This window comes from Coturnix japonica, chromosome 11 (assembly GCF_054131305.1).
Source record: "Coturnix japonica strain WE chromosome 11, WE-NBRP24, whole genome shotgun sequence".
Taxonomy (NCBI): Eukaryota; Metazoa; Chordata; class Aves; order Galliformes; family Phasianidae; genus Coturnix; species Coturnix japonica.
Genome location: NC_140673.1, coordinates 27836222 through 27862653, shown reverse-complemented (window position 1 = coordinate 27862653; position 26432 = coordinate 27836222). Strand labels below are relative to the sequence as shown.

Genomic DNA, 26432 nt, shown 5'->3' with positions numbered 1-26432 from the left:
GGGGAATCCGACCCATGTGCACAGACACCTGACAGGTGGACGTGCAGAAGTCAAAGCCAGCCTCATCCCAGCAGCACCCAATGGCAGGACAAGAGTCAATGGGCACAAGATCTTTTTCCTATCTTTCAAGTGTGATGACACGTGGGCACACATTGCCCAAGAGGTTTTGCGGCCTGAATCCTGGAGATGCCCACACCCTGACCAAGTACAGCCCTGGGCATCCAGCTCTTGCAGATCTGCCTTTGCCTCTCCTGCCTCCAGCAGCCCCTGCCTGCCTCCACAGTCCTGCAGCTAAAAATGCTCCAACATGTATTGCTATGGGCCTTACTGTAATTAAATCCTTTTGTGATGAGAGTGATCATGAAACCATAGCAAGACAAAAAGGCATCTAATAGAAGTCAAGCCAGCTTTCAAACAAAGTTCCACTTTCTGAAATAGCGTGGGGATAGCTCAGGAAAGCCAGCAGCCTTCCCAGCAGGCTGAAATACCTCCAATGCAATCACCTCCTGCACAGCTTACAAAGCATTGCAAAAACACTGCAGTGCCTCTGGAGCTCAGAACAACCCCATGCCTCTTCAGCTACTCCAAAACATACATCCAGTGCAACCCTAGTCTGAGAATATGAACATCAAAATAGAAAACCTCCTAAAGTCTAATGAGCATCATTAACAAATATCACATTCACTTCAGACTACCTTGCAGGATGGACACATCCCTGGGAAGGTTCTAGTTCATCTAGTTCATAAATTTCATAGGTGAATTTTAGAACAGCCTCTGGTTCTCTATCCCTCTATTCCTTTCTGCTAAGCTTTGCCTACCAGATCTACTCAGTACGTCCCAGTTTGTGGATTATCATCTCTGCATTTCACACATTCTGCTGTGAGTGATGCACTGTCTATCATTTCCTGCCTTCTATTTCCAGCTAGATGCAGTTTCACATTACATCTCTTTTATGTTATTGGCCAGCTGCTGCCAAAAGTAGTAGTCTGACCTCTTCCCACCACTCCCCATGTGCCTCTGCCACTTGTGTCATCAGGTCCAGCAATCAGAAAGCTGCAGCACGTGCTGCTTCAGCAAACCAATCTCAGAGAAAAACAGTGCTGTTTTTCCGACCTATTTGTGGGCCAAACTCTCACTGTGGGCCTCTGCAATTGTGGACATGCTGCAAAGCTGGAAGCTGGGCTCCAGGAGGAGAAGGGTGAGCGGCAGGAGACCACGAGTGTCCCTTTCCATCTGTTAACACTAACCTAAGGTGAAAGAGCATCCTCTGATTAAAGAGCTGTTCCAAGATGATGACTGCAATTCTTGACCGCTCAGCCCTTATTTCCTTGCCTCCAAGCAATTGTGACTGCGGCCAGGGCACAACAGATGGCTTCGAGGGCATTTGCTTATGAAAATTCCCTGGCAGTAGTTAAAGATCATACAGCTGCATTGGTATCATTGCATCCCAAGTCCTAAACTACGGTATGTCAACACAGCAGCAATTCCTGTGCAAAAAGGATAGCACTGAATGCTTCGGTGGCTTTTCTGTTTCTGTTGCAGCAATTTACAGAGAAGCACAAAGCACTTTTTTGCCTCAAGGGCACTCACAGAAACACAGAACTGCTACTTTAAAAAAAGATAACAGGTCAGTAGAGAAAAACGATGGGATTCTGACAATATATGGGTGACGCACAAACTATTCCATGCACAGAACCACCAAAAAGGGTAACAGCAAACGTACCGTGGGTTCAAATGAATGAAGAAATATTCATGGCGAGTCCTGCTGCATGGTCACAGCAGAGCTGAGCACGTCTGTTTATGCTCCAGCTGAGCCCCTTGAAGGAAACACTAATTCTGAGATATGAAGAAAATATACCTCATAGTAAAGGTAAAAGATGTTAAACAAAACATCAGGCTTGAATGGCACTACAAGAATCTGTCCCTGTTTTTTATTGCATGTGTATTTTTAGGAATCTGAGCAAAGATGTGGACTAGGTGCTTTCAGAGGGTGAAAAACACTTGCAAAAACAACTGAGCCAAAAAAATCACATCAAATACATTTGTCAGCGTATGGCTATAATAGATGGATATGAAGTTGGCCAGTCTCTTGCAGACATCTTTGGACTGGCAAGCAATGAACCCAAGAGAGGTACCATAGATAAAATACACCCTGTGGGTCTACAGCTTGTTACTCTGACAACAAAAACTCGCTGGGCTTTGGGATGTCTGTGTTGCTATGATTTGTGATAGAAGTTAAGCGGCAGAAATAAAACTGAACTGACACCACCAGAGATTTATTCAGTGCAGAAAGGTGTTTGCATTTCTGGTTTTGCACAGCTTATTTTTAAACCCACTACTTCAGAAGTCACAGCATTGGTTTGATTCCACTCCTGCACACTGACAGAGCTCTTCGTGCCTTATTCCATGGCTTCATAGCTGCTTGGACTGGAACGCGATGCTCCAAAAGCAAAAGCTGTTGAAATAATGCACTGAGTCTTCTCTTTACATTTCTCCTTCTGCCTGCAAAGGACACCTGAAGAGAACTGAAAGGACTCTACACAATTTCACTTCTATCTGCAGTACTGCTGCTGTAATTAACACCTTCCATGCTGCTTAATAATTGATATATGAAACATCTTAAAACTCAGTATCTACTCCCTTCCAGACAATGGCAAATATATGTTCCATTCAGATTTACTCAGTTATGTTTAAGAGCTTTCTAAATGTCAACTAAAATATTTAAAAGCTAAAATTAAATTTACATTGATGGGAATAAACATGACAAATTATCAAGTAGATGCCCAAGTCTTTTCAACCATACGACAGGGAAATACTGAAGCTGATTTGTGGGTTAGAGCGGATTGCTTTAAGTACATCTGAGGTACTGGAAACTTCCGTATCAACTGGGAACTAAACCTTAAAACATAGCAGTGTTCCCTGTTACATAACACAAGAAATGAAGCATGAGCAGCTGGTGGAGAGTACGCAAAATTACTCAGTAGACACGTATGTGCCTTGAACATCATTTCAACATCACTAAAGCTACATTTCCCTAAGCAGACTAATTAAAAGTAAATTGCTAATCTAAAATGAGTAATAGGCACTCCATTCTTAACATAACCAGCATTTATTCTCTGAACACAGGTTAACAGTTACATGAATACTATTTAGAGACTGCACAGAAAACTGAAGTTCTGAATACTCGTGGTTTAGACAGCAACGTGGTGGTACATCTTACTGTTCAAATTACCTCCCAACATCAGCTGCAAAGCCTGTGAGACCCAGGCAGAAGCTGTGAGGTCTTACCAGCCGACATGGCAGCCATGTGAAGAGCTCTCAGGAAGCTGAGCCAAGTGATGGCCTGGAGGAAGCGACAGATTAAAACAGCAAAGAATAACCCTATCTCAAGGGTTGGGGCCCTCTGCAGAAATAGGCATCTCAGTGGAAGGCTTATAGCTCCATCCTGCCCCTTCTCTACGTGTGCATCTACAAATGGTTTGTCTTGTTTTCACCTCAGGAATAAAACAATGATGTATTGAACAGAAGGACAAACACCCAACCCTGCTGCCCCCATTTAATGGTTTTACATGTAAATATTTCTGCAGCTGAAACCATAATGATATCCAAGCCCTTCTGCACATGAAATGGAAGCCTTTATACACACGAGGAATTTGTTTTGTTTTTCATTTGGCTGCTAAATGACAAAGTTCTTGCATTGCCAGAACAGAAGATGAATTGCAGTGTTTCAGTTCAGACTGCACACAGGTACCCCCCTGCATTGGAACTACCTTAGCAAAGGTCCCCTGACCTGGCTGCTCCCTTCCGAGTCTTGGCTCCATTTAGAGGCAATAAAGATGACCTTTCCTTCAAGTCCAGCCAAGCACTGGATACAGTTTGCTTCTGTTTATTGGCACCTCATTAAAAAAAACATCAAAAAACTGCACAGTTTTTCCTGGAGAAACAGAATATTATGAACATGAGCGATATTTCTTTAGCAGAAAGATAATTCAGCTGCACTGCTAACAAAAAAGAGAGCTGTTACTTAACCAAAAAACACGAGTTTTTAAAGCAGTGATTGAAGAGAAACACAGAAGGCTGAAAGGTGTCAGCTGACGATGCTCCCCGAGGCGACAGAGCTTCCTCCAGCCAGCGATCTGCTTCACCCTTCTGTCAAATGTTATCACACCGCAGCAGAAGGAAAGCAAAGATGCAACCGGAGTGAATCTGTACTAATGGGCAGGCTCCAGAGCTACGCCATTGTGCTTCCCTTCCTATCACAGCTGCCCGCAGCAAGAGGAAGCAGCACTTAGAGGTGCACCTTGAGACTGCCAGGGCGGTGCTGATCACCCCAAGATCTAGAGGAGCTAACTGCTCTGCCAGCCTGAGCACCCACAGACCTCTGTGAGAAGCACCAAAGAGCAGATTTCCCTATATTTCTCATGGCTCTGAGCCAAAAGGAGAGAGCAAGCTTTAGAGGGCAGTGAAAGTGAAAGCAGGTCCCATCTGATGGCCCAGGACTGCGCTGCTGCTGGATCAGCTGCTGAGCTTGCATACAAATGCCCTATACATGCAGTGAGGTGGGGGCTGTAAGGCTATAGCACAACAGCAGGCGGAGGAAGCTGCAGCCAGAGGGAACAACAGGCCATCAGGCACACTGCAACTCCAGCAATCTTCCCTCAAGGAGTATTACAAAGCACGAGCGCAGCAGTTGCTCAGAACACCGTCCCCATCTTATCTAAAGCACACATTTTCTATTGGTCCTAACAACTTATTACGAACTACAGCAGCAGCCTCAACTTGTTGCAATACCCTGAAATGTCTCACGATGAGAAACTGGAAGGCCACAGAGCCATCACATCCTGCATTTCAGAGAAACCAGACACCACCACAGGCCAAGCTCCACAAGAAAACAATTTTGTGCACAGTTTGTGACAAGAATGGATTAACGTTTCAATACGAATGCACACTGGGGCTGCTGGCCAGGAAAAAGCACAAAATGAAACCAAACTACTCAACAATTCCACCATTTACCTAAAATCCCTACACTGCATTTGAAAGAACTCACGCAGGAAACCCACAAGCAGCAGCGTTCTATCATACATGCACTAAAATCCACTCCATTCTTCCCTTATGACAGGAAAAAACCAATCACTTTTCCAATTCTAGGAATGAAGAACACTAAATGCTATTGTTTTCTCTTCAATAGGGATGCCGGAATGGAACCCTTAGATCTGCACTGGGTTCAGAGACCACTGAGTTACCCTGCCAAAACAGCTCCAAAGGAAGACACACAAACAGCATCAGTCTAATCTACACACATAATGAGAGCGAACAGAAGTGCTGCTCACTGGGATGGACTGATGAGAATCACTAATTTTAATCAGCAGGAAACATCACTTTAAGCTGTTTTGACCTTATTTTGTATCCAAGCATCACTCCAAAGCTCTGCCCCAACTGCCAGAACACCTCAACTTGGAATCACATCCACAATCACACTAACTTTATTGCTGCCTAACCCAGGGGAGGCTATACTCACCCATATTACTTTAAAGCAATAGCATGGCATAATAAAAATTAAAGGCTTAAGGACATGAAAAAATATTATTAGAAATGGTTATTAGAAGCCATATTTCTGAAGCACCATTTCTGCACTTGTTTCAAGATGCATAGGAAAACCAGAGCTCTGATTCACAATGAACTTCAAAACTGTTCAGCTTAAAGAAGTACAGCAACCAGGAGAAAAACCTTGCCAGATATTACAGATTTAAAGAGGGGTTAATAAAGAACTTAAACATGACATTATTAAACTGATTTCCTGACCAAAAGCAACCAAACCTCCAGAAATACAAACAGCACTGAAGTGCATTCAAAGAAGTCACCAGGTCTCAGTTCAACTGTCTGCTGATTCTGGAAGAGCTGGTCCTGCTCCTCTCCCATACCAGCTCCTGCTTCTTCCCATCGTTGGCTGAAACCATTGTTAGCCCATTCAAGCTGTTAACCTCCCAGAAACAGCAAAGTTTAAGCTCTTTATTCCAGCAGTCAGCAAGCAGAACCATCTCACTGCAGGGCAAAGAATACCATGAGAAGGTGCAAAGGATGCCAATGGGATTGCATCTTCTAGCACAAGCGAGCATCCAGAACTGCTCAAGATGAGCACACTGCCCAAGGAGAAGCTGAACCAGCCTCATGGCTTGGCACTTCTGGAAGGAGGAAGACACTGCTCCCTTGCTATACCCACATCTGGTTCTGCCACCCCAGCTCCATTGCCCCCTGGATCTCTGCATTAGCTGATGCCACCGGCTGCCCTGCAGGAAGCATTTCATTCCTCCTCAGCTACAAGCCGTGCCAGTCCACAGCACAGGTCAGAGCACCCAGTCTATGCAGAAGCAGCAGGAGGGCAGAGCAATCTCTTCCTGACAGCTGCTTGACAGCCCAGCTGCTGTCCAGGCTCTCCCCAAACAAAGCTGTGCCAGTCTGGTGCAGGGATTTGCACCCAACTTGCCCAGCCCATCCCTGATCAAACACGAGCATCCTCTTTCCTGTGCAGGCCTGGTACTTCCTCACCAATGATTAGGGGGAAAAAAACAAACCAAAAATGCCTCAAAGCAAGCAAGCCCTCTGCATTTACCCCCAGTTGTGCCTGTAGCAACCTGACCAGTGCAAGCTATTACAGAGCAAGACAAGAAAAAAGCAGGAGCTCAGCACTTCTGGAAATCATAGCAGGTATTCAGCTTTGTCCCTTGCCATCAGATTGTATGACCACATCTCCTGGAGTTCGTGCAACCAGAAGATCTCATCCTCACATTTTATTCAAGCATTATAATGGATAAACAAACGCCAACAAAGCAGCATTCTTTCAACTACTAATCACGCTTTTAAGTCAGAATCTTCTCTCCTCTCAATAGACATTAAAATTCTTATATTAGGGGAAAAAAAATACGTCTCAGCATTCACTCCACCACGAGGACTAAATAAGCTGCTTAAAGCACAGCTCTGTAATATACACAAAGCTTGAGCTGATCTTAAGTTAGAGATGCTTTCTTTCCGACTCTGCCTTGAACAATCTTCTAATTTGTTGGAGCATTAGCACTCAAACCCACCACACGAGCATGCTTTGAAGTGGAACAAAACCCTAAAACGGGTTATTAATCCCAAATCTAAACCCTGTATAAGCTACATTCAAACTATTTTTTCTCCCTCTGTTCTGTCCTGCATTCAAATCAATACATTTCTGCTAAAGTGAAACTGGATTTGTTGTTAATTTAGTTTCACTTTCTGGACTCATTGACTCACTAAGCTCAGAGCTCCTGTCTGAAGAACCTCCCTGTCAGTTTCAAGAAGCTCCATCCTTATTACTGACATCATGCAGCTCCTCCAGGCACAGCACTGCCATGCTAAGGAGACTTCATCCCACCCCATACAGAAGTCCCAGCTGCACTAGGAGCCATCACACCCAGCTCACTGCTCCTAGCTTGAATCACAGAGAACTTTTTACTCCTAATTTTGACTGGTTTCCATACCTAGAAGGCAGTGCAGCCATAAAGCTGTTTGCACAAACAGTTCAGTGGATGCAAACAAATGGCAGCCAAGCCCGTGTCGCTGCTGCCGCCTCTGAGCTTGTCCCACAGGTGGATTGAGGCTTCCAGAGTCTCTTTGTGCTGCTCCTGCCTCGTACCCAGAGATAAAGCAGCCCCATACCCAGAGATAAAGCAGCCCCGATGCAACAAAGAACTCTTCAGAGCTTTCCTTCCAAATATCGAAGGGAGAAAAAACACATCCTCTTCCTTTCTTAGTAAAATACCACAGACAACAAGTAACAAAAGCCTTTCCCTTTGGAACAACATCCATAAAGTGAAAAAAAACAATGCCTGCCTGCCCTCCATAGCCCATGGCTTTATTGCTCTGTGCTGCACGCATCCCCTACAACTCTCAGCCCCGTTCCTGCTGCAACGTCAATACAAGTACGTGACTGTTCCGAATAGGAAGTAGTGCAGCTCTGACTGTGGCTCCCAGCAACATGGCGAGTCTCGGCTCTCACACAACGGAGCTCTGGGGGTATTTCACAATAACGCTGTGCTAAATGAACAAAACTTATCGGCAGCTGGTAAAACTTGCGACCAAACCACTGAGCTGCGAGTCGCCCCAATCCCTGTCTCTGGCTTCAAGGAGGAGTTTAGCAGCCACATTGTCTCAGGGCTCGGACCTCTCAAGATGCAGAAGAGAAACAACTCTGTTAACTTGTAAAGACAGCTCACACTGTTACATTTAGTAACAATAGCAAGAGGTAACGCTACATTATAGCTGAAAAAATACAACCCAATAAGAACTCACAACATGGCCTGAAATCTCAAGGGAACCAGGAAGAACCCTCACCTACAGGATATTTTAACACAGATTCCTGCCCCCCACAAGCACAGCTGGAAGAAATGCCCATCCTGGGTAGAACCTGTTTATAGCACATCTGAGGAAGCATTTCTAATTCGTTTGTCGACACTATTGAAGCAGCAAATTACCTTAAAACTGAGATCTTAGGATAATTCGAAGGAAACTTGACAGAACACCAGCTCAGCCATCCTAACTCACCTCCTGGGACACCGAGGCGCTGCTCTTCCCAATCCCACCTCGATGGACAAACGCGCACATCACTCACCCCGCACAGCCCCCAAAGTGCCCATGAAGCCGTGTGCCATTCCCTGCGCTCCCCCCACAGCCCACCTTCCTGCTCCAGAGAAAGGACCCCCCTCGAAAGGGGTGACATCCCCCCTTTGTCCTGCTGTCTCCAAATCGATCATTACCGAAAACAAACGCCCCTTCCATCCCCCACTAACGGCGATGTCCAGCAGAAAAGATTTTCTGTGCGCTGGGACAGGCGGGGACCCCCCCCCCGCAGCTCTGCTCTGCCCCCCCCCGACCCCCCGGTACAGCGTAACACGGCCGGTATCCGCCTCCCGGGCCGGCCGGCGCCGCTCGCTCCCAGCTCCCCCCAACCCGCCGCCGAGACGGGCCGGGCCCCGCGGGGCTGGGCTGGGCTGCGAGAGCCGGGCTCGGTGCGTCGCGGCCTGCACCGTGCTCCGTGCTGCCTGCTCCCGGCCCCACAAGTAACTTGCGGGACGCTCCGCCCGGCCGCGGCCCCGCGCAACAAGTTCCCGGGCCGGTCCCCGCCCGTCCGCCGCCGAGCGCTCACCTCCGCCATGTTCGCTGCGCGGGAGGGACGGCGGGGCCGGGCCGGGGAGGGGTCGGTCACATCGCAGCCGGGCGGAGCAGGAGGAAGCGGCGGCGGAGGGTCGCGGGCTGCGCGGCGGCGGGGAGCGGCGGGAGGGCGGGGCGGGGCGGGGCCGGGCGGCGCGACGCGGGACGTCACCGCGTAACGAACGGGAGGGGGGGGGCACGGGGGGAATCGCACGCGCGCTCAGCTCAGCTGTCAATCACGGCGTACGCCCCGCCCACATTTCTCCAGGCCCCGCCCCCTCGGCCCGTCCCGCCGGCGCCGCCCTCCCGGTCCCGGAGCGGTAATGAAGGAGCCGGCTGCTGCCCGACACGGGGCCGCCCGCCGGGCACACACGGTGCCGCACACCGGGCACACACGGTCCGGCCGCGGCTCCGCACCGAGCGAACCGCGCTCCCGCCGTTGTTACTCACGTTGGGGCTCGGGAGGCGTCGTCGCCCCGCGGTGCCGGGCGCAGCGCTGTGCGGGGCTGCGGGATCCTGCGGGACGGGAAACAAACCCGGCACGCGGCCGTTCCTCGCGCTGCCCCTCGGGCCGTTCCCGTGCGCGGTGCAGCCGGTCGGGCCGCCTTAGGGCGCAGGTGCCGCGGTACGAACCGTCACGGCCGCTGCCGGCGCTGGGGATGCCGCATTGTGGCTCGGCACTTCGGGAGCGGCCCCGCGGGGCGATGCTCGCAGCACCGTGTGAACGGAACCCCACGGAGCCCGGGGCCGGAGGGAGCCGCCGCCGCCAACCTTTGTGCTTCGGTGACAAAGCGGGACCGGCGCTGCCCGGCCCTGCCGGCGGGGAGGAGCCCCGGGGCGGGCAGGGGGCGGCCCGCAGGCCCAGCCCCGCCGGGCACCGAGCGAACCCTGCCGGGCACGGGCGGGACGCGCCGCCGCGCTCTGATCGGGCCTGGCGGGCGCCAGGAGAGCGGGACGGGCGGGACCTATCGGCGGCGCCGGCCTTGGCAGCCAATCGTCTCGCCGCGTCTTTGGGCGCGTTGCCGTTGTTACCGCGCGACGCGGTGCCCCGCCGAGCGGCGCCGCCATGTTGGGCCCGGGAGGAAAGCGGCGCTTGTCCGTGTGAGTGAGTGAGAGGAACTAGCGGGTGCCAGCTCCAGACATGCTGCTCCACCACAGCCCTGCCCTCCTCCCTACTGCTGACACGGCCCCTCGGCCGCCAAGCGACCTGTCTGAGGGGGTTACGTTCCTCCTTCACTGCTGCATACCCTGCTACTAGATCATCCTGAGCGGTCTGAGTGAAAACTAAAGAACAGCTGATGTGGTTCATCATATTCTATTGATTGTATTCTGTGATTTAAAACCTTCTGGTTTCAGGTTGAGATACCCGTTGAGGGCCATTGGCAGCCGCAAGGTGAGCGTCGCAGGCAGCAGAGCGGCACTGAGCGGCCACACAGCGGGACAGCGGGCAGCACAGGAGAACAGGGAGCGAGATGTGAGGGTGAGACTGTGAGCAATGGAACCACAACGCCTTCAATGGGGTCATGTGGAGTATAAACGCTGTGGGGACAGAAGGGGGAAATAAAGGCAGGGCTGGAGCTGAAGAGCTGTGGGGGAAGGAAAAGATCCAAGAGTTGAGTCCGCTCTGAAATAACCCACAGAACCAGCTGGGTTGGACAGTGCCTTTAAAGGCTGACAATAGCAGGACACGGGGAAATGGTTTTAAGTTAAAAGAGGGAAGATTTAGGTTGGATGTTAGGGGGAAGTTGTTCACTAGGAGAGTGGTTAGGCCCTGGAACAGGCTGCCCAGGGAGGTTGTGGATGCCCCGTCCTTGGAGGTGTTCAAGGCCAGGTTGGACGGGGCCCTGGGCAACCTGATCTAGTAAATGTGCATGTTTGGTGGCCCTGCCAGGCAGGGGGTTGGAACTACACGATCCTTGAGGTCCCAAGAGGGAGACCCAAGCACAGATGACAGTCCTTTCAAGACTGAGTCCTAAAGGAAAAGAGGGAATCAGTTCCTCTTTGCTCATGTTGGTGGTGTATATTAGGCACCATTTGCACAACAGGGTTGCCTGTTCTGTCAAGGAGGGTGAATACATCTGTGTCCTGCCTGGACTGGGGTCTTTCTGTTCAAGATAAGATGAAATGTTGCACGTGTCATGACTGCCATTTGCTTTGAGAAGACAGTGACATTGCTATTGTTATTTAAATACTTATTCAGGTTTTTGATGACGAAGGAAACGATGTGACACCCCGTCCGCTCTTCCATCCAGATCCAAAAACTGCTGCACCCAAACAAAGCAAGCTCCTGGCATCGACCAGTCACTCGGGGGCCCCAGGGTCAGTTTCTCTCCCTGTCTCTGTACATCAGTCATCAGGAGAGGATGATGGCTTTGTAGCCCCACACTCAATGTTAGTTCATTAGTTGCTGTCTCCTCATTTGTATCTCACAGACATCTGTCCTGTAGCAGTCACAAATCTGCTCTTCAGATGGAACAAGAGATGGGATAACGATACAGTGTTAATACTGTGTTGCTAAAACACACACGTTTACCTGTCATAGTCATGCTTTGAAATCTGAGGCATAGTAACAAACAGAGCAGGTGGAATTTATCATTACTTGTGGCTGAGACTGATTCTGTGCAAGAAGTATTTGCTGAAATGCTCATACATGCAGTTGAAAGCACACTGCACCACATGCTGCTGTAATATTTCTCACTGCATTCAAATTCTTCTTCCTAATGCATGGTTTTCTATGTAACTCTGCAGAATGGACCATTTTTAGAGATGGTCACAGTACAGAAACACAGACCTCCACCCTACAGGTTTTGTAAGGATTAGGCCTGCAAACACAGTTAGATTAGAACCTATACACAAGTATGTGACAAAGCACTATCTCAAAAATAAAGAAGATTGTGTTCCAGTTCCCTGAGCAAGAACATAAAGCTGAGAAGGAGCATTTGCAGCTCTTCACTATATTATGTTTTTGAGCTTTCTGTGCATTTCAAAGATGGTTCAGCACATGTAAAGCCCCAGAGGATCTTAATTCCAGTGGAGAACTGTGCTCTCCCTATGTATGTGTTATCACCCAGCAGGTAACCAACGTGTCACATTATTATATGCTAAGAATGAATCTGAGAGCTCAACAGCCTCTTTTCCATCGCCTATTTAGTGCCTCAGGATATGCTGTTGGATGAATTCTTCCTTTTTAAGTATTTTTCATTCCTTTTCATTATTTCTTTGCAAAGCCTTCTATGACTTCTTTTACAAGGCAAGCATTCCTGTACATGCTCTCACAAAGTCCTCTGTGGTTTATCCTGAAAACAACACTGCTGTTTTTGTAGCACTCTGTGTCTGGACTCACACATACCATTTCAGCTAATTTCTTTGTTATTGAAGGACATGTGGAAGCAGCACAATTTCTGAATCAACCATGTCAGTAGCAGAGTCCACGCTAGATGGAATAGCAGAACCTGGCTCCCAGCAAGATACTGCTGTTAGCTTACCTGGTAAGGAATATACACTGTATAATTATAGACCTAAACTGTTCTTTGGAGCACTGAGACTTGTGAGACACCCAGGGCCTCACAGGTTTTGGCTCCTGCTTATTATGATACCTGCAGAATTAATTTGCCTTCTTCTGAAGTGAGAGAAGAAAAAGTTTTGCTTGTTAACCTCCTGTAACATGTCAGATGTACAGGTGAGGCAAGAGGAGATAAAAGAACAACTGACAGAAGAAGACTTAGACAAGAGAGTGGATATTTATCTCACAGAGACAGAAACTCTCTGGATGTTGGACTTGTCACCTCTTCTGATGTCTGTAGAATCAGAAGATGCTGCAAGAGTTGAGTATGTATACTTGCAATTGCATACATGCATATATTATACTCAGCAAACCTAATTTCTCCTGACCACAGAGACCCACACAGGCAGCTCACAGATGCGTTTGGTGTTTTGAATGCTCCAGTTTGCCACTCATTTTTGTCTGAATCCATACTAGGCTGCATGGGGACAGAGAGTGACTCCTCCCAGGTGCAGCAAACTGCTGGTGGATTAAGGCCTGGTATAATCCAATATCTGCTGTCAGGATATTAAGACTCAGAAAACAGAAAAACCCCACAGTTCCCACTGACCATTCCTACAGTCCTGAGTGCTGGATGAAACGGATTCCTACTAATTCCTTTTTGTCTTTTGTATGCACTGCCCTTCATTTCTAAGTGATGAGAGTCTCATAATTCTGAACCAGATTCCACCAAAGACCAAAAGTAGTTGGAGTGGGGATTTTTACTAAAGCCCCTCTCTGCTTTTCTGCTCTAGAACAGCATCACAAGGTGGGAAGCAGCTGCTGAAAGATGATATATGGAATGAAACAAAATCTCTAAACACACACACACAAAAAAAACCCCCAAGAAATAAACATATGACATGGAGCAAAGTTTTCTCATCAACTTGCGGTTACATAATTTGAGAAGCTGAATGCAAATGTTCTTCAGAAAGTCAATATCCACTTATTTTCTTTTCAAGGGAGCGTAATAAGATTTATGCTGAGGTTTGCAAAAACAGACCTGGTAACGATCGCTTTGTAGAGAGAATGATGCAAACTGTTAATGGAGCTGCAAAGAACAAGAAAATACAGTGTGACAAAATCATCATGGAAGATAAAGGTAAACTCTGACCTTATAGAAAGGGTATTAAACAAAAGCAGTCTCCCATTTACAACACAGTTTCCTTACCAGTTGGGTTTTATGACACTTTGTTTATACTATGCTCTTGAAATATAAAAGGATGTGGTTTCTCTTTTTTCTCTCCTAAGTTTTCAGTGGTGCTATTTTCTATTTCGACTTGCCATAATGCAAAGAAGAGAACCTTTGTTCTAACACTTAAAATCCTGAGGAAAGCAGAAAGTTGTGGAAGCCTCGTAGTAAAATGCAACTTTACAAAATAGCTTTACAAGCTCAAGGCTCTGAGACTATTGTATAGGATTATCAAAGTTTTGGATACGGGTACTGAGATTTGCCTCACTATGGATACATTTACATGGGAGGCCAAAGAAAACTATGGGGAATGCTATTCTAAACATCTCTGTGTTCTTTAGTAGAAAATGAGTGGAAAAGAAGACAATATATCAAAAGGGGAAGTAAAATAAATATTTTCTGGTCTGAAAATGTATCTTCCCCTTTTGTGTGCCTTCAGCACCAGCAGAGCTCATTCCAACCCATGTTTGAAGAGCCAGTCACACACAGACAAGGTTGCTGTCTGAGTCTCAGTTTTGAAGCCCCTCTGCTAAACAGTTGGGTGTATGGCATAAAAAGTATATCTTTGCTCAGCTGCAGCTCTTGATAACAAGAGGCTTACATAATATGGCGTAACTCATTTCTAGGGATAGTGGTCACTTCTTGGGACTTCTACAATTCTTGTAACACATCACAAGTAGAACCTACCTCAGAAGCAGAAGGCAGCGGAGCCCCAGATGAGAAGCGGAGCACCTCTAGTATGACTGAAGAGCAGGCTACAGCACCTGCAGCTGCTGAGGGAGGTAACATTTTTCTGGGAGGTTTATATTTCTTCAGCTTTTTCATCCTTCCGAACGGTGCATAACATATGTTTTCATTACTGATCTTCAGCAAGGACACAAAGTGACAAAATTTGATGATACCAATTACTTTAGATAGTAGAAGAAAGACATAAATCATGTAAAGCATCGAGACATATCTCATTATGTTGAATATTTGAACAACAAAGATAAATAAATAAAGCAAGACAAAGGTGGAAATAGTGGAAGTATTGTTTTGATGTTGATAGATTTTTCTCTGCTTTTTTTTAGGGGGAGGAAGAGACACCTCATCCCTTCCACTTTTATGTGCATAATAGTATCATGTTAAAACCATATTTTCTGATCTTACCTGTTGTCAGGCAGCATAACTTCTACGACCACTTTGGAAAGTGCTGGTCTTGCCAGAGCCCACCAGGAGGAGAAATGCCACACGGAGGCTACATTAAGATCAGAAAACTTTCAGCAGAATTTATTTTTCATGGAGAGGATTCTGATGGAGAATATTTTTCAACCCCAACTTGCAGTTTATCGACAGATTCCTGTCCTTATAGGTTAGTTTCTTACCAGCAACCCCATTTTCATCACAGGGCTTTGTATGCTATTGAGAATCAAAGAAATATCTCTCTCATTGAAAGTCTTCACAGATGACCAACCATTTAAGAAACAGACAAAAGTTTATGAGACATTAGCCTGAATGGGGCAGCTTTATACACTCCGTAACAGACGTTCCTACAATACTTGGAGGAAGAACTGAATTCATGAATTCTGAGCTGGCTCATTTTCCTTATTGCAGCAAACCGAGACCTCAAAATATCAGTCAGGATTATTTCCTGCCAGCTAAGATAGAGATTCATTCAGCCTGTTAGGTGTCTAACAACATATGGCCACTGAAGTCTGTAACAGGCATTACCTGGGCCCAAGAGCTAAGTAGGACTGTACCTTTAGCAGGAGTTCCAATATACTTACATATATATATACACACACACATATATATATATATATATATATATAGTCTATCTGAAGAAATCAGACTACCATTACTATTTCATATCTTTCCATAGTATAGAGAGTTGTGAAAAAACTTGAAGTGCCTTGAACATAACTGCCATTTTCTCTGTCCCTACCTTAGCTACTATTTTAGTAGTAAAGGTGTCTTAATTCCTCAGTTCTTCCTTTTTCTTTTCTTCTGAAATATATTTGCTGAAAGTGCAGATTTTTCTTCTGTTGTGACCAACTGAAGTTAACTAAATGAAGTGTTACTACTCAGATTCTACTCTATTTATGCATTTTAGATCCTGCTGTCACATCAGGGGCTGACAGCACATCAGGTGCTATAAATGAAGCTGAGCAGGAAGAGCATGACAAGGAGAAGATGGATAAGGAAGAGCAGAAGGAAACACTTACTGACCCCTCAATTCTATCAGAGATAAATGAAACCTCAGAAGATATGGTATCTCCCAGTTTGGAACAACTGTGGTGCTATAGATGTGATTTAACTCACCAGCACAATGTGAGCAGCATGGCTTGGAGCAAAGTAAACTTGGTGAGCTAACAAATAACTTCTTCTAAGCTGTCTGTAAAATGTCTACATAATTTTCAGTGTAAATAAATTCCTGATTTTTTTTTAGATACACTTTTGCACACATTCCCAGTCAGGTTGGTTGTATTTCATCCTTGCTGCCTTATTCCTCAGGCTGGACAGCTGCATTAGGCTTCTGCTACAATTGTATCCCAACAGCTTTAATCAGTCCTACATACATCGTAGGTGGTCGCCTGACCAACAGCATTGAGAGAATAAACCTTGTCTGAATGGGAAGTTGAAATTGAAACTTTCCCAACAGAGCTCTCTTACGGCCTCAACAAAAATAATGTGCAGAAGAAAGGTAAAAAGCAGGGACTGAGGAGAAACAAATCCACTATGATTGCTCCATGGGAAGAAAGATAATATAATGACCATGTCATAAGGTTAATATAACATCTAAAGGTCTGTGTAGAGTTGGACACTTATGTACTGCAGTGTTAAAATTTTAGAGCAAACAAATACCTGCATTTTAAGTGTTAGCTTCACCAACTGGTTGTTTCACATAGGAAAAAAAAAACAACAAAAAACAAAAAAACTTGAATGAAGCTGAAGACTAAAGTCTTACTGCTGTTTCTTTACTCTTCTTTATGGGAAGTAGGGAATTAAATGTATCAGATATCAGAATTAAATGTATCATCAACAGCTGAAAGTTAAGAGTTCGAGGCAACCACTGAAGCTGGTTCTACAACTAAAAACAGGAAAGAGAAATGCAACTGCTGTGACACGTCCTATTAAAGACTGCACATTTAAGGTCATAGAATGCTGTACACTCATCTTTAGCAAGGCACATTTTTTAGATGGCCTTAGGAGGTGAAAGGGCAGCAAACAACTGATAGTGACTATCAACACTCTTTTCATTCAACCAGTTTCCAGTTCTCTAGAAATTCTGTTCTTGTGTTAGGTTCTGCTTGCATAGAACACAAACATGTTTCCAAGCTTTGCACTCGGACCACTGTTAGCAGAAAGGTTCCTTTTAGAAATATAAAACTGAATGTGAAGTTAAACTGTGATCTGCCTGTTAATCTGTGGTTTTAGGATCTTTTAGCTGTTGGTTATGGAGCGTTTGATTTTAAAGAACAGAAGGAAGGCTTGGCATGCTGCTGGTCGCTGAAGAACCCAATGGTAACAGAAGCATTGATTTTGTCTTCTTCTCTGCTTTTATCTGCTGTACTGCTTCTGCTTCATTCATTTCCCCCTTAAGAAAATGAAATAAAAATAGACCTCCAAAAACAAAGACCAAAAGCAAAGAACTGGCAAATAAAGCTAAATTTGGGAGCCCAAACCACACCATTCTGGAAAACCAATTTTGACTGCAGTACTCAGCTGTGTGCCTGCAGGATGGGGTAAATCAAATTACTTCTTTGTTTTTCTAAACCTATACACCATTTGTTCAGTGCTTGTAATTTCTGATTACAATGCATCTGTGTTTTAAATTTAAGGATTATCCTTTCCAATCCATTTTCTGTTGTATAATGAAATCCTACATCAGAGCAGAGAAAAAAAAAAAAAGAATGAAACATGTATTGCTGTCCTGAAATGCTTACAGTGAAGGAGTAAGAGCTGGTGCTCACACTGCAGCACAGCTCCTTGCAAACCAGCACTTCACCGTCTCCCTTTTCAGGAGCTCCATGACTTAAAGGGTTTAAAGTTACAATGGAGCAGAATCAGTTTTTGGCAACACAGAAGAACAACGTGAAAATTGTGTTTTACATTTTACCCAAAGCAATTAAATTGTACCTTCAACTAAATTACTGTAATTAGCAAGGCACTTGCCTTCTGATTGCAAGACAGAAAACAATTGGAGGAACTTTCTAACACACCAGTATACTCCTATCACTGAATCTTAGAGAACTTGATTTCTAGTTAGTTGGTTTGGAGAAGGCTCATCTGACTTACTTTACAGTACCATATTGCTGCATAGTCCTCATTTCCACCCCCAAACTTTATCAGTTGCAGCAAGAAATAATAAACTGAATCACTTAGAACACAGCCAGTTTCTGTGTAGAGGCACCCACCCTGGCCACCAGCACTTGGGTTTTCAGAACTACCTACCAGTTCAGTATCCCATATTGAGAAGCTTAACGTAAATTAAGAAACTAACTAAAAATATTCTTGTGTTTCTCTACCGGTCAGTGGCCAGAGCGTACTTTCCAATGTGAGCATGATGTTACTACACTGGATTTTTCTATGGCAATCCCAAACCTTTTAGCAGTTGGGATGTACAGTGGTATCATCGTGGTCTACAACGTACAGAGTTCTGACTCCACTACAGTTTTCCACAGTGGGTAAGGTTACAATATGCTGCCACCTCCTACCTCGGTCATGTCTTACCTTCTCAGCTGTGAATATTCATCATTTGTTTTTTGGTGTGTGACAAACACAGGTTGCCCAAGGAGGCTGTGGATGCCCCATCCCTGCAGCCATTCAAGGCCAGGCTGGATGTGGCTCTGGGCAGCCTGGGCTGCTGGTTGGTGACCCTGCACACAGCAGGGGGTTGGAACTGGATGAGCACTGTGGGCCTTTGCAGCCCAGGCCATTCTTTGATTCTATGATAATAGTAAAGGCTCGTGAATACTCACAGATGTTGAATCATTTTTCATTTCCAACTTCTGTCATTATTTTCTAGTTCTGGCTAGAAATTCCTTTATAAACACTCAGAACTGAATACAAAACATGTCTGGTAAAATAAATACGTCCCAATGTAAACAGAACATTAGGAGATATGTACACTTCTATGTTTTTATGAAAAGCTGAATAGCGTTTGTCATAATACTTATCATGCAATACAAAACAGGAAATCAGTTCTTCTTTAGAAGTGTCGTCTTGACTTTGTTGATATGTGGTTTATCTTCGCATTTTTTTATCCCAGGGAATGTCCTGCTAAACATACAGGTCCTGTATGGCAACTGAAGTGGGTGCAGTGTGACATAGGCAAAGGTATCAAGAGGGAGAGATTAATCTCTATCTCAGCAGATGGCCGAATAACCCAGTGGCTTATACAGGAGGGACTAGGTGGCATTGGTAAGTGTTTCCCCTGCACAGAGCTAATACCTGAAGTGACTATTACTTCTTTTATTTCACATGCTGATATTTATACATAGTTATCATATACAAAACATTTAAGAGCTGTAAGCATCTGATGGTGCTATGAATAACTCATATCTGTCTGACAAAACCTCTTGCTAATTGCACAGATCTGATGAAAATAAAACGAACAAGAAAAAAGAAGAAAAACTTACCAAGTGAGAAAGAAAGGGAAAGTGAAACTCCTATATCCCAATGGGCAGCTGGGATGTGCTTTGACTTCCATCCGAAGGTAAGCTCACAAAGTCCATCCTGGCTGAAGGGCTATTCAGAATAACCATGCAGCAGAGGTCAGAGCCTCCTTTGGAGTTGCCTTGACATGCACTAGTCCAGGATTTGGCACTGCAATTTAAAGGCAATACAGCTTTGAAACAAATTGCTTCTTAACTAGTAACAGTTTATTCCAAAGGGGGTGATATGGAAACAAAGAAACTCATCCCTGTATGTGAATATTGATTCTGGCACCGCTGGACCCACTGCAGATCCATCTTTGCAACACACACAGGCAGCCCAAAGCACAGCATCCTGGCAGCTCCACCTGAGCTCTGCCGAGTACCACCAATACCCACATAGTCCTTTACATACTTTCATAGAAGCGAGAGGTAGGTTAACCCAGCTTAGGATGTTTTACCTTTATTTCAGGACACTTATCTTTATCTTGCTGGAACAGAAGAGGGTCTCATTCACAAATGTTCACGTTCATTCAATAAGCAGTTTCTAAAGACATACAGAGGACACAAGGTGAGAGATGCACAGAAAAACTAGTGACAGCAGAAACAGCATTCAATTAACTTCACCAATTTAATGGTTTCTTTTATTTCCTAAACAAAACACTTGTAACAAAAGAAACCTCAACTTCTTTTCTTAAATTAGGAATGAGTTCCCATAGCAAAAAGCATCATCTACTTACAGGATTACTTTCTACATTAGAAGCATTTTATTATTTTCTTAAACTAACGTATCAAAGCTTCTAGTATAAACTGTTCTAAAGCTTTAGTTCCAGCATTATTTAAAGAGAACAATCAGTAATCTGATTGTCCTGGAAATCAGAGTTAAATAGCTTTATCTCTGGGGGGGGGAGGTGGGATGGGAGGGAGGTGGCAGAACTTCAATAGCACAGCACCTCTCTTTTCTACAAGCCTGTGCTCCATCCAAGAAGTTGTCCTTTCAGCGTCAGCTCAGGAAGGGTCAGTCAGCTGAATGCTTTCTTCCTCTCCTGCTGTAAGGTGGAATGATACAAAGATGATAACAGATATTCAAAAGGTTATTTTATAAGGGAAAACTCACCGATATGGATGCCTTTACTGGGAAATGCTAAGGCAATCTCCACCAGGGAGCAACCTCCAAGAGATGCTGCCTCAGTGGTGGTCAGCCCTTAAATGAGGTCTAGAGGAGGTGGAGTCAAACTCCACCCCTTCCAGGAGCACAGCTAAATTACTCTCAACTGTGCTCCCACAGCTGACCCCACACTTGCCTCAGCTGATTAATCAGAGGTTCAGGCTGTGATTACCAGTTTCTCATACATCTGCCTTACCATATTGGCTGCATTCTAATTTCCTATGGGTATCTGCAAAACAATGCTGGTTTTACTGCTAAGGTTGGAGGACAGTGAGGGATTTCTGTGAAAGGTCGGTGAGAAGAGAGCACTGCTAAAACCCATCTCTTGAGGCTGTAGCTCTAGACTAACACCAAGCTCCGTTTTGTTTCTTCCCAAACACCAAGGGCCCTGTGTACAAAGTCGCCTGGAACCCGTTCATCACTGACATGTTCCTGAGTTGCTCTGCAGACTGGAGCGTTATTTTATGGCACCAGAACTCACAGACCCCCATTTTAACTTTCACTTCCACCACTACTGTTGTTCATGACATCATGTGGTCTCCAAAATCAACCTTCATATTTGCAGCAGCTAGTGAAAGCAAAGTAGAAATCTGGGACCTTAGCATCAGCATGTAAGTACTTAATTTTCTCAAAGAAGGTTCTGAAATAATGGACTTAAGAGCACAGGGGCTAAACATTTTTGCTCAGTCAGTATTGTCATCAGATCATACAGCTCCATGTCATTTGCTTACTTAACTACCGATACAAGTATTACATTTTCCAATGCTCTTTGTTAACCCACAGCCTGGTACTACTGCTGCCAGTTTGGACTGTTAATTAATAATGACTGCATAAAGAAAGCAGTGGAGCAGGAAACCTGCTGGGCCTCGTGGCAGCACAAAGCAATTTAGTCATATTATACAAATATTAAAGCACACCCCAATAGCAGGCAATAGGACAGATCTTAGGCAACAAGAATATCTGGTTAGTTCCAGCTGGGATATTTGTTCTGATAGAAAAACAACACACTGCCTCATTTATTGCTTTTGGAGCTAATCTAGAGAACAAAATGCAAAATATGTGATGTTTTCAAGCCTGTATTACACCCAGGCCATAAGCAATAGTATGCTCCAGGCAAATGCAGCTTTACCTGTATCATAGCTCACACATGCACTGGCTTGCAGCTTGCACCCTGTGATCACTCGCTTTGCCAACCCAGAAGCAAAATTCACATCTGTACTCTTTGCTAAGAACACCGACTGCCTTCTGATGGGAGACAGCAGAGGAGAAGTCGGTGTGTTTGAGCTGCAGAACCTGGCTGCTTCCAGCTGCACTGAGGTATGACTCCCCAGGAAGAGGCAGCGGTCCTCAGAGCCTGAACGTCTGGTACTGGGGCTGCTGTTACAGAACTTAATTGAAAATCCAGCTAGGAGGCATCATCAGGTACAAGTAGGTGACCAGGTTAAAAACTGACACCATTTGTGCTCTTCTGTATGCCATACTGATAGAAACCTCATGAACCAGAAGGAATAGGTAAGTTAACTCCAAACTTCAGTTTTCAGCTGACTGCACACTCAGAGGCTCCCCACATCTGTAGCTGGGAGGGCACAGGGACAGAGTGGGAGGCACAGCCCCAATATACTCAAGGGCAGGGAACCTGATGGCGAGGTGGGAGCAACGTGCCCCCTCCTGGCCACCAGCACGATAGCCTCAGCTCAGCCGTGTCAGCAAACCCACCAGCGTTGTGGCCCTGTATTACCCTCACTGCTTCAGAAGCCACTACTAATCCTCTTGAGTTGCCATCTGGGACAGGAGAGGAAAAAGTAAAAGGTATTTCTCTCCATTTCACTGCATTTCAACCAGGTTCTTTTCCTGTCCTACCGCCACAAAACACTATCAGCAACAGCACTGAAGCTGACTGAAATCAGATGTGGGCCCCATGTCTGCTTTTACTCCCACCAATCAATGGCAAGCATAAATCAGTGCTAATTTACACCAAAGCCCCACTGGGCCTTTCTCGCATGGTTCACTGCACAGAACTGTGATGCCATCCTGGGTAGTAGAAAAGCAGGTTGATCCCCCCTGCAGGATCTATCTGTGCATGAGCTGGAAGCCCAGACGAGGATCTGGAGCCTAATGAGCTCGGTCCTTTCAGTTTTGGCTTACTGGATTTGCACTACCAGTTTGCAAAATGGGGCTCGTACTTCTTAAATTCACTTCTGAATTTCTGTTTCTCACCTCTTGTTTTACAGGTTGATGCCTTGCGTGATGTAATCGGTCCCGCTCTATTCCCAGTACATAAATGATAGCACTTCTCACCTGCCAAAAAGTAGGAAAGATTTTTCTAGCATTATCATGAGCTGTTCAGTGCTCTTAATTTGTGGACTGGTTAGAAATATCTTCTAAATGCCTCGTGTTTTCCACAGGAAGTCCCCCTTGCTGGATGATCAGTCTGTTGTATCAGTGCACAGATGAGGCCATAGAAAGGCCCCATTAAAGGCTTTTCTCCTTGGGTTACTCAAAACCAAACAAAACCAACCCCAAACCAGAAGTGCCCCAAGTCCCCTCCTGCATAGGCCACTCTACTGGGAACCAGAACGTGCCCTAAATCCATCTAAAGTCCTGCAATATGGCTGTCTGTCATCCATATCTCCCCCTGTGAAACTGTACAGTGAATGAATGGACTTCTCATCAGGTCCTTCTTGTCTGCCCTCCCATAAACTGCAGCTGAGTGTGAGAGCTGAGCTTTGGCAGGCACTGAGTGCTCCCATGACCTGCAGATTGCCCCAGCTGGGAAGAATTAGGGACCAGCTTTTTCAACCTGACAAATCTGAATAACCTCACAGTCTAATGGACTCCTGCAGCTCTAGAAGGCAGATCTCTGCTTTGGGAGACCTCTCTGCTGAACAACACGGGAAGGATGAGCACATAACCTGCAGCTCCTCAGGTCCCCCATCACAGGAGCTCAGCCCATCAGCAGCCAGTGGCTGCTCCTGGAAGCACTACGTAGCTAGGATTGTATTTTATATGCTCAGAACATCCAGACTTTCTCATTAGCCTCACAATAAATGCCCGACGTTTAAACACATCACTGAAGTTACAGACCATTTGGGATGCATTACCACGCCCTTCCCTCCACATTCTGTGCATTTTACAACCAACATCCAAGCTTACCCTGGGCATAAAACAAATCTGTGCATTTCAAAGAAAGACATGCATTAAGGTGAATCACACGTTAATCATTATTACAAAGCTGATCAAATTGTGCCGGCTATTTTTCACCGCTGGTTATGACTGTTTACTGATGCTACTGGTAAAAAATGAGCTTTCAAGGCTGTAGCGCCCCATAACTCGCCCTGCACATCGTGTAAACTAATTAACTGCAACATTATGGGGCTGGAAAAACACTTGTGGTGCTAGGAAGTGCTAAGGATCATAGAATTGGTTCTTAAATACGGAATTTCTGACCTCCTAATCACCCAATTTTCTCTTTGAGGCGTTTTATTGCGGAATTTTTTTATCAGTTTACAGCAACAGTAGCCAACAACATCCAGCCAGGGATGGGCTGCTCCGATAGCACAACTGGTCCACTGACCTCCAGTCCCAGAGCTGCTCCACTCTGCCTTTTGGCTATTTATCAGTAGGAAAAGGCTGGCAGGATGCTGATCCTCAGCTGTTCTGTGCTTTGCCCAGAGCCATTGGCCCCTTCTCTGTGTCTTCTGAGCGAGGCCCTCTGTCCACAGACTGCTGCAAAGCAAATAGCTGTGGATGCCTGGTGTGGAACAACTACAGCATCTCCACAGCTTGCTCCCTGTGCTCATCAGCCTGCTCTGAGGCACGATGCACAGCTACCAGCAGCACGAGGAGGATGAAGCAGGGGAGAATGAGGGGTGCACAACTGAGGGTGCCCATGGAAGGAGTCAATTCCCATTTTTGTTTGGGATCACAGACAGAGCAAGGCACAGCTGGGCAACGGGCTGCAAGGGAGGTGAATGGAGGTGAAACCCATTTACCTGCAGAACATGTAATAAACATTTTTGCTGCACATATGCGTTTACAGCACTGATGTAAGCCCGTTTCCTATAAGCACGTTACGCTACAAGTATTCCTACTGTAAAACAGTTATACGATCCTAAGACATCTTTAACACCCAAACAAACCCCAGAGGCACATCAAACATCACCACAAACACAATTGGTTCTGGCAAACATGAGGTCACCCTGCAATGAGCTGCTGCCCAGTGGAGCGGATGGGCCTCCCCTATAAATGGGAGCTCCCAGCAGCATTCCCCACCTCAGCCCCACAGCGCTCTCCTTCGCTGCCCTTCCAGCCCCACAGCCCAGAATGAGGAGCACGCTGCTGGCCCTGGCTGCGCTCTGCCTGCTGGCTGTGCTGCACAGAACGGCAGGGGATGGCAATGCTGTGAAGCTCTGTGGGAGAGACTTTGTCAGAGCCATCGTCTTCACCTGCGGCGGCTCTCGGTGGAAGAGGGACCTGGCTCATTACCAGTACCTGTTTGGTAAGTACTAATTAACGCATCGCCCATCACCCTGCTATCAGCTAATGCGGTACGGGCTTATCCCAGGGCTGGGGCTCAGGAGGAGCAAACCAGCTACAGGTGTTGTGCTGGGAGGTGCATCCCAAGCACTGCAGCACAGCCTTCACCCTCAGACAGGGTTCTGTGTTCCCTCATGGTTTGCTTTCTTAGCTCCACCTGCTGTTCTGCTAAATGGAAAAGGTGTGGACCCAGGTGCTGTCAGCCAGGTCCAAGGTTATGGCAGGACCCCCCTGTGCTATGAGATGTATGCGTCAGACAGGAGCCCTGCTGCAGTTAGCACGTGTTCCACTTCATCTCAAGGAGCACACGCCTCTTCCCCACTCAAACTATATGAACAACTGGAGAATATGAGGACTAAGAGCATAGAATGTGAGACACAAACCCTGCAGTAACCTTCCCATGCTGTGCTGCACTCAGCTGTTGCACACGCTGCTGGAGATCTGTACCCTGATTACAATGACTAGAGGAAAAAGCAGATAGATGAGGCAATGACAGGAGCAGGGGCTTCCCATGTTTTCCATGCAATAACATCTGCCTGCTTGGACAATGCTGTTGTAGCAGCAGCTTTCAATAGGAAAAGCATTGCCATCTGCAGTGTGCTACCAGGGAGCAGAAAGCTCTGCTGCTGGATGGAGCCAGACAGAACACCCAGCTGTGTGAGCTCCGGGGTTTGTGCCCAGGTGTGTCGTGGTGTTTTGAATGCACGTCATTGGAAGCATCCCATAAGTGAACATCCCTGAGTTCAGGTGCTGGATTCGTTAGCATGTGTGTGTTTCAGGAAGGCACGGGCTGTTCTAGTTCCATCCTCTGAAGGACGTGCACCAGCACCAGGCCGACAGGCGCGACTTCTAACTCTCAGCTTCTAATTCCATGCAGCAGAGAGCAGCGAGAGCTCCCCGTCCTCGGCCCAGGAGAGCGGTGGCTCCTCAGAGATGTCCCCGTTTGCAGCAGCGGGGCTGGAGGATGCTGATGAGCAGAGCCAGGAGGGCAGGGCCCAGGAGGAGCGCGACGTGCAGCGCAGCAGGAAGGTGGCCGTGCTCAAGAAGCGCGAGGTGGCCAAACTGCTGACCACGTCCTGCTGCAGCGTGGGCTGCAGTGAGAGGGACATCAGCCTGCTGTGCTAACGCGGCGCTGCTGGGGAGGTTTGCGGCCGTTGCTTGAAGGCATTAAAGCAATCATGACGCAAA

General features: G+C 46.3%; 3 protein-coding genes and 1 long non-coding RNA gene across 10 annotated transcripts in view; 2 read left to right on the top strand and 2 right to left on the bottom strand.

The window, feature by feature from the left end:
• The window catches only part of MIER1 (MIER1 transcriptional regulator), a 30535-nt gene extending 20403 nt beyond the window's left edge, over positions 1 to 10132 (bottom strand). For 2 of the 6 annotated variants that reach the window (XM_015870782.2, XM_015870784.2), the window contains exon 1: positions 9167 to 9295. In XM_015870782.2, coding sequence (XP_015726268.2) covers positions 9167 to 9175 — 9 coding nt within the window. In that variant the 5' untranslated portion in view covers positions 9176 to 9295. Of the gene's footprint in view, positions 1 to 8565; positions 8641 to 9166; positions 9296 to 9621 lie in introns of those variants that run through there. The other 4 variants (XM_085512413.1, XM_085512414.1, XM_015870783.3 and 1 more) reach the window with 3 other exon arrangements.
• On the bottom strand, positions 2256 to 3345 carry LOC146759089 (uncharacterized). Its single transcript, XR_014933063.1, has 2 exons — positions 3233 to 3345; positions 2256 to 2455 (listed from the first exon to the last, which is right to left on the bottom strand). It is a non-coding gene; the product is annotated as an uncharacterized LOC146759089 (long non-coding RNA).
• On the top strand, positions 10106 to 23775 carry DNAI4 (dynein axonemal intermediate chain 4). Its single transcript, XM_085512412.1, has 18 exons — positions 10106 to 10272; positions 10528 to 10651; positions 11372 to 11490; positions 12550 to 12659; positions 12843 to 12999; positions 13675 to 13814; positions 14531 to 14686; positions 15064 to 15255; positions 15997 to 16247; positions 17322 to 17408; positions 18420 to 18571; positions 19156 to 19307; positions 19481 to 19602; positions 20013 to 20111; positions 21093 to 21319; positions 21872 to 22025; positions 22940 to 23016; positions 23114 to 23775. The coding sequence occupies exons 1-17, from the start codon at positions 10238 to 10240 to the stop codon at positions 22991 to 22993; spliced, it is 2331 nt and encodes a 776-aa protein (XP_085368538.1). The 5' UTR covers positions 10106 to 10237; the 3' UTR covers positions 22994 to 23016; positions 23114 to 23775.
• On the top strand, positions 23769 to 26432 carry INSL5 (insulin like 5). Of its 2 annotated transcripts, none has more exons than XM_015870786.3 (2): positions 23769 to 25206; positions 26122 to 26432. In XM_015870786.3, the coding sequence occupies exons 1-2, from the start codon at positions 24954 to 24956 to the stop codon at positions 26367 to 26369; spliced, it is 501 nt and encodes a 166-aa protein (XP_015726272.2). In that variant the 5' UTR covers positions 23769 to 24953; the 3' UTR covers positions 26370 to 26432. The 2 variants fall into 2 exon arrangements, with proteins under 2 accessions (XP_015726272.2, XP_015726273.2); XM_015870787.3 differs by having other exon boundaries at positions 24816 to 25206; positions 26125 to 26432.

What these genes read in the sequence shown, in the direction of transcription:
- DNAI4 (XM_085512412.1), top strand. Translation starts at nt 10,238, where the DNA reads ATGTTGGGCCCGGGAGGAAAGCGGCGCTTGTCCGT. An exon ending in GGAAAGCGGCGCTTGTCCGT is followed by an intron (nt 10,273 to 10,527) that starts GTGAGTGAGTGA and finishes TTCTGGTTTCAG; the next exon opens with GTTGAGATACCCGTTGAGGG. An exon ending in TACTGCTGTTAGCTTACCTG is followed by an intron (nt 12,660 to 12,842) that starts GTAAGGAATATA and finishes GTAACATGTCAG; the next exon opens with ATGTACAGGTGAGGCAAGAG.
- INSL5 (XM_015870786.3), top strand. Translation starts at nt 24,954, where the DNA reads ATGGGAGCTCCCAGCAGCATTCCCCACCTCAGCCCCACAGCGCTCTCC. An exon ending in TCATTACCAGTACCTGTTTG is followed by an intron (nt 25,207 to 26,121) that starts GTAAGTACTAAT and finishes AATTCCATGCAG; the next exon opens with CAGAGAGCAGCGAGAGCTCC.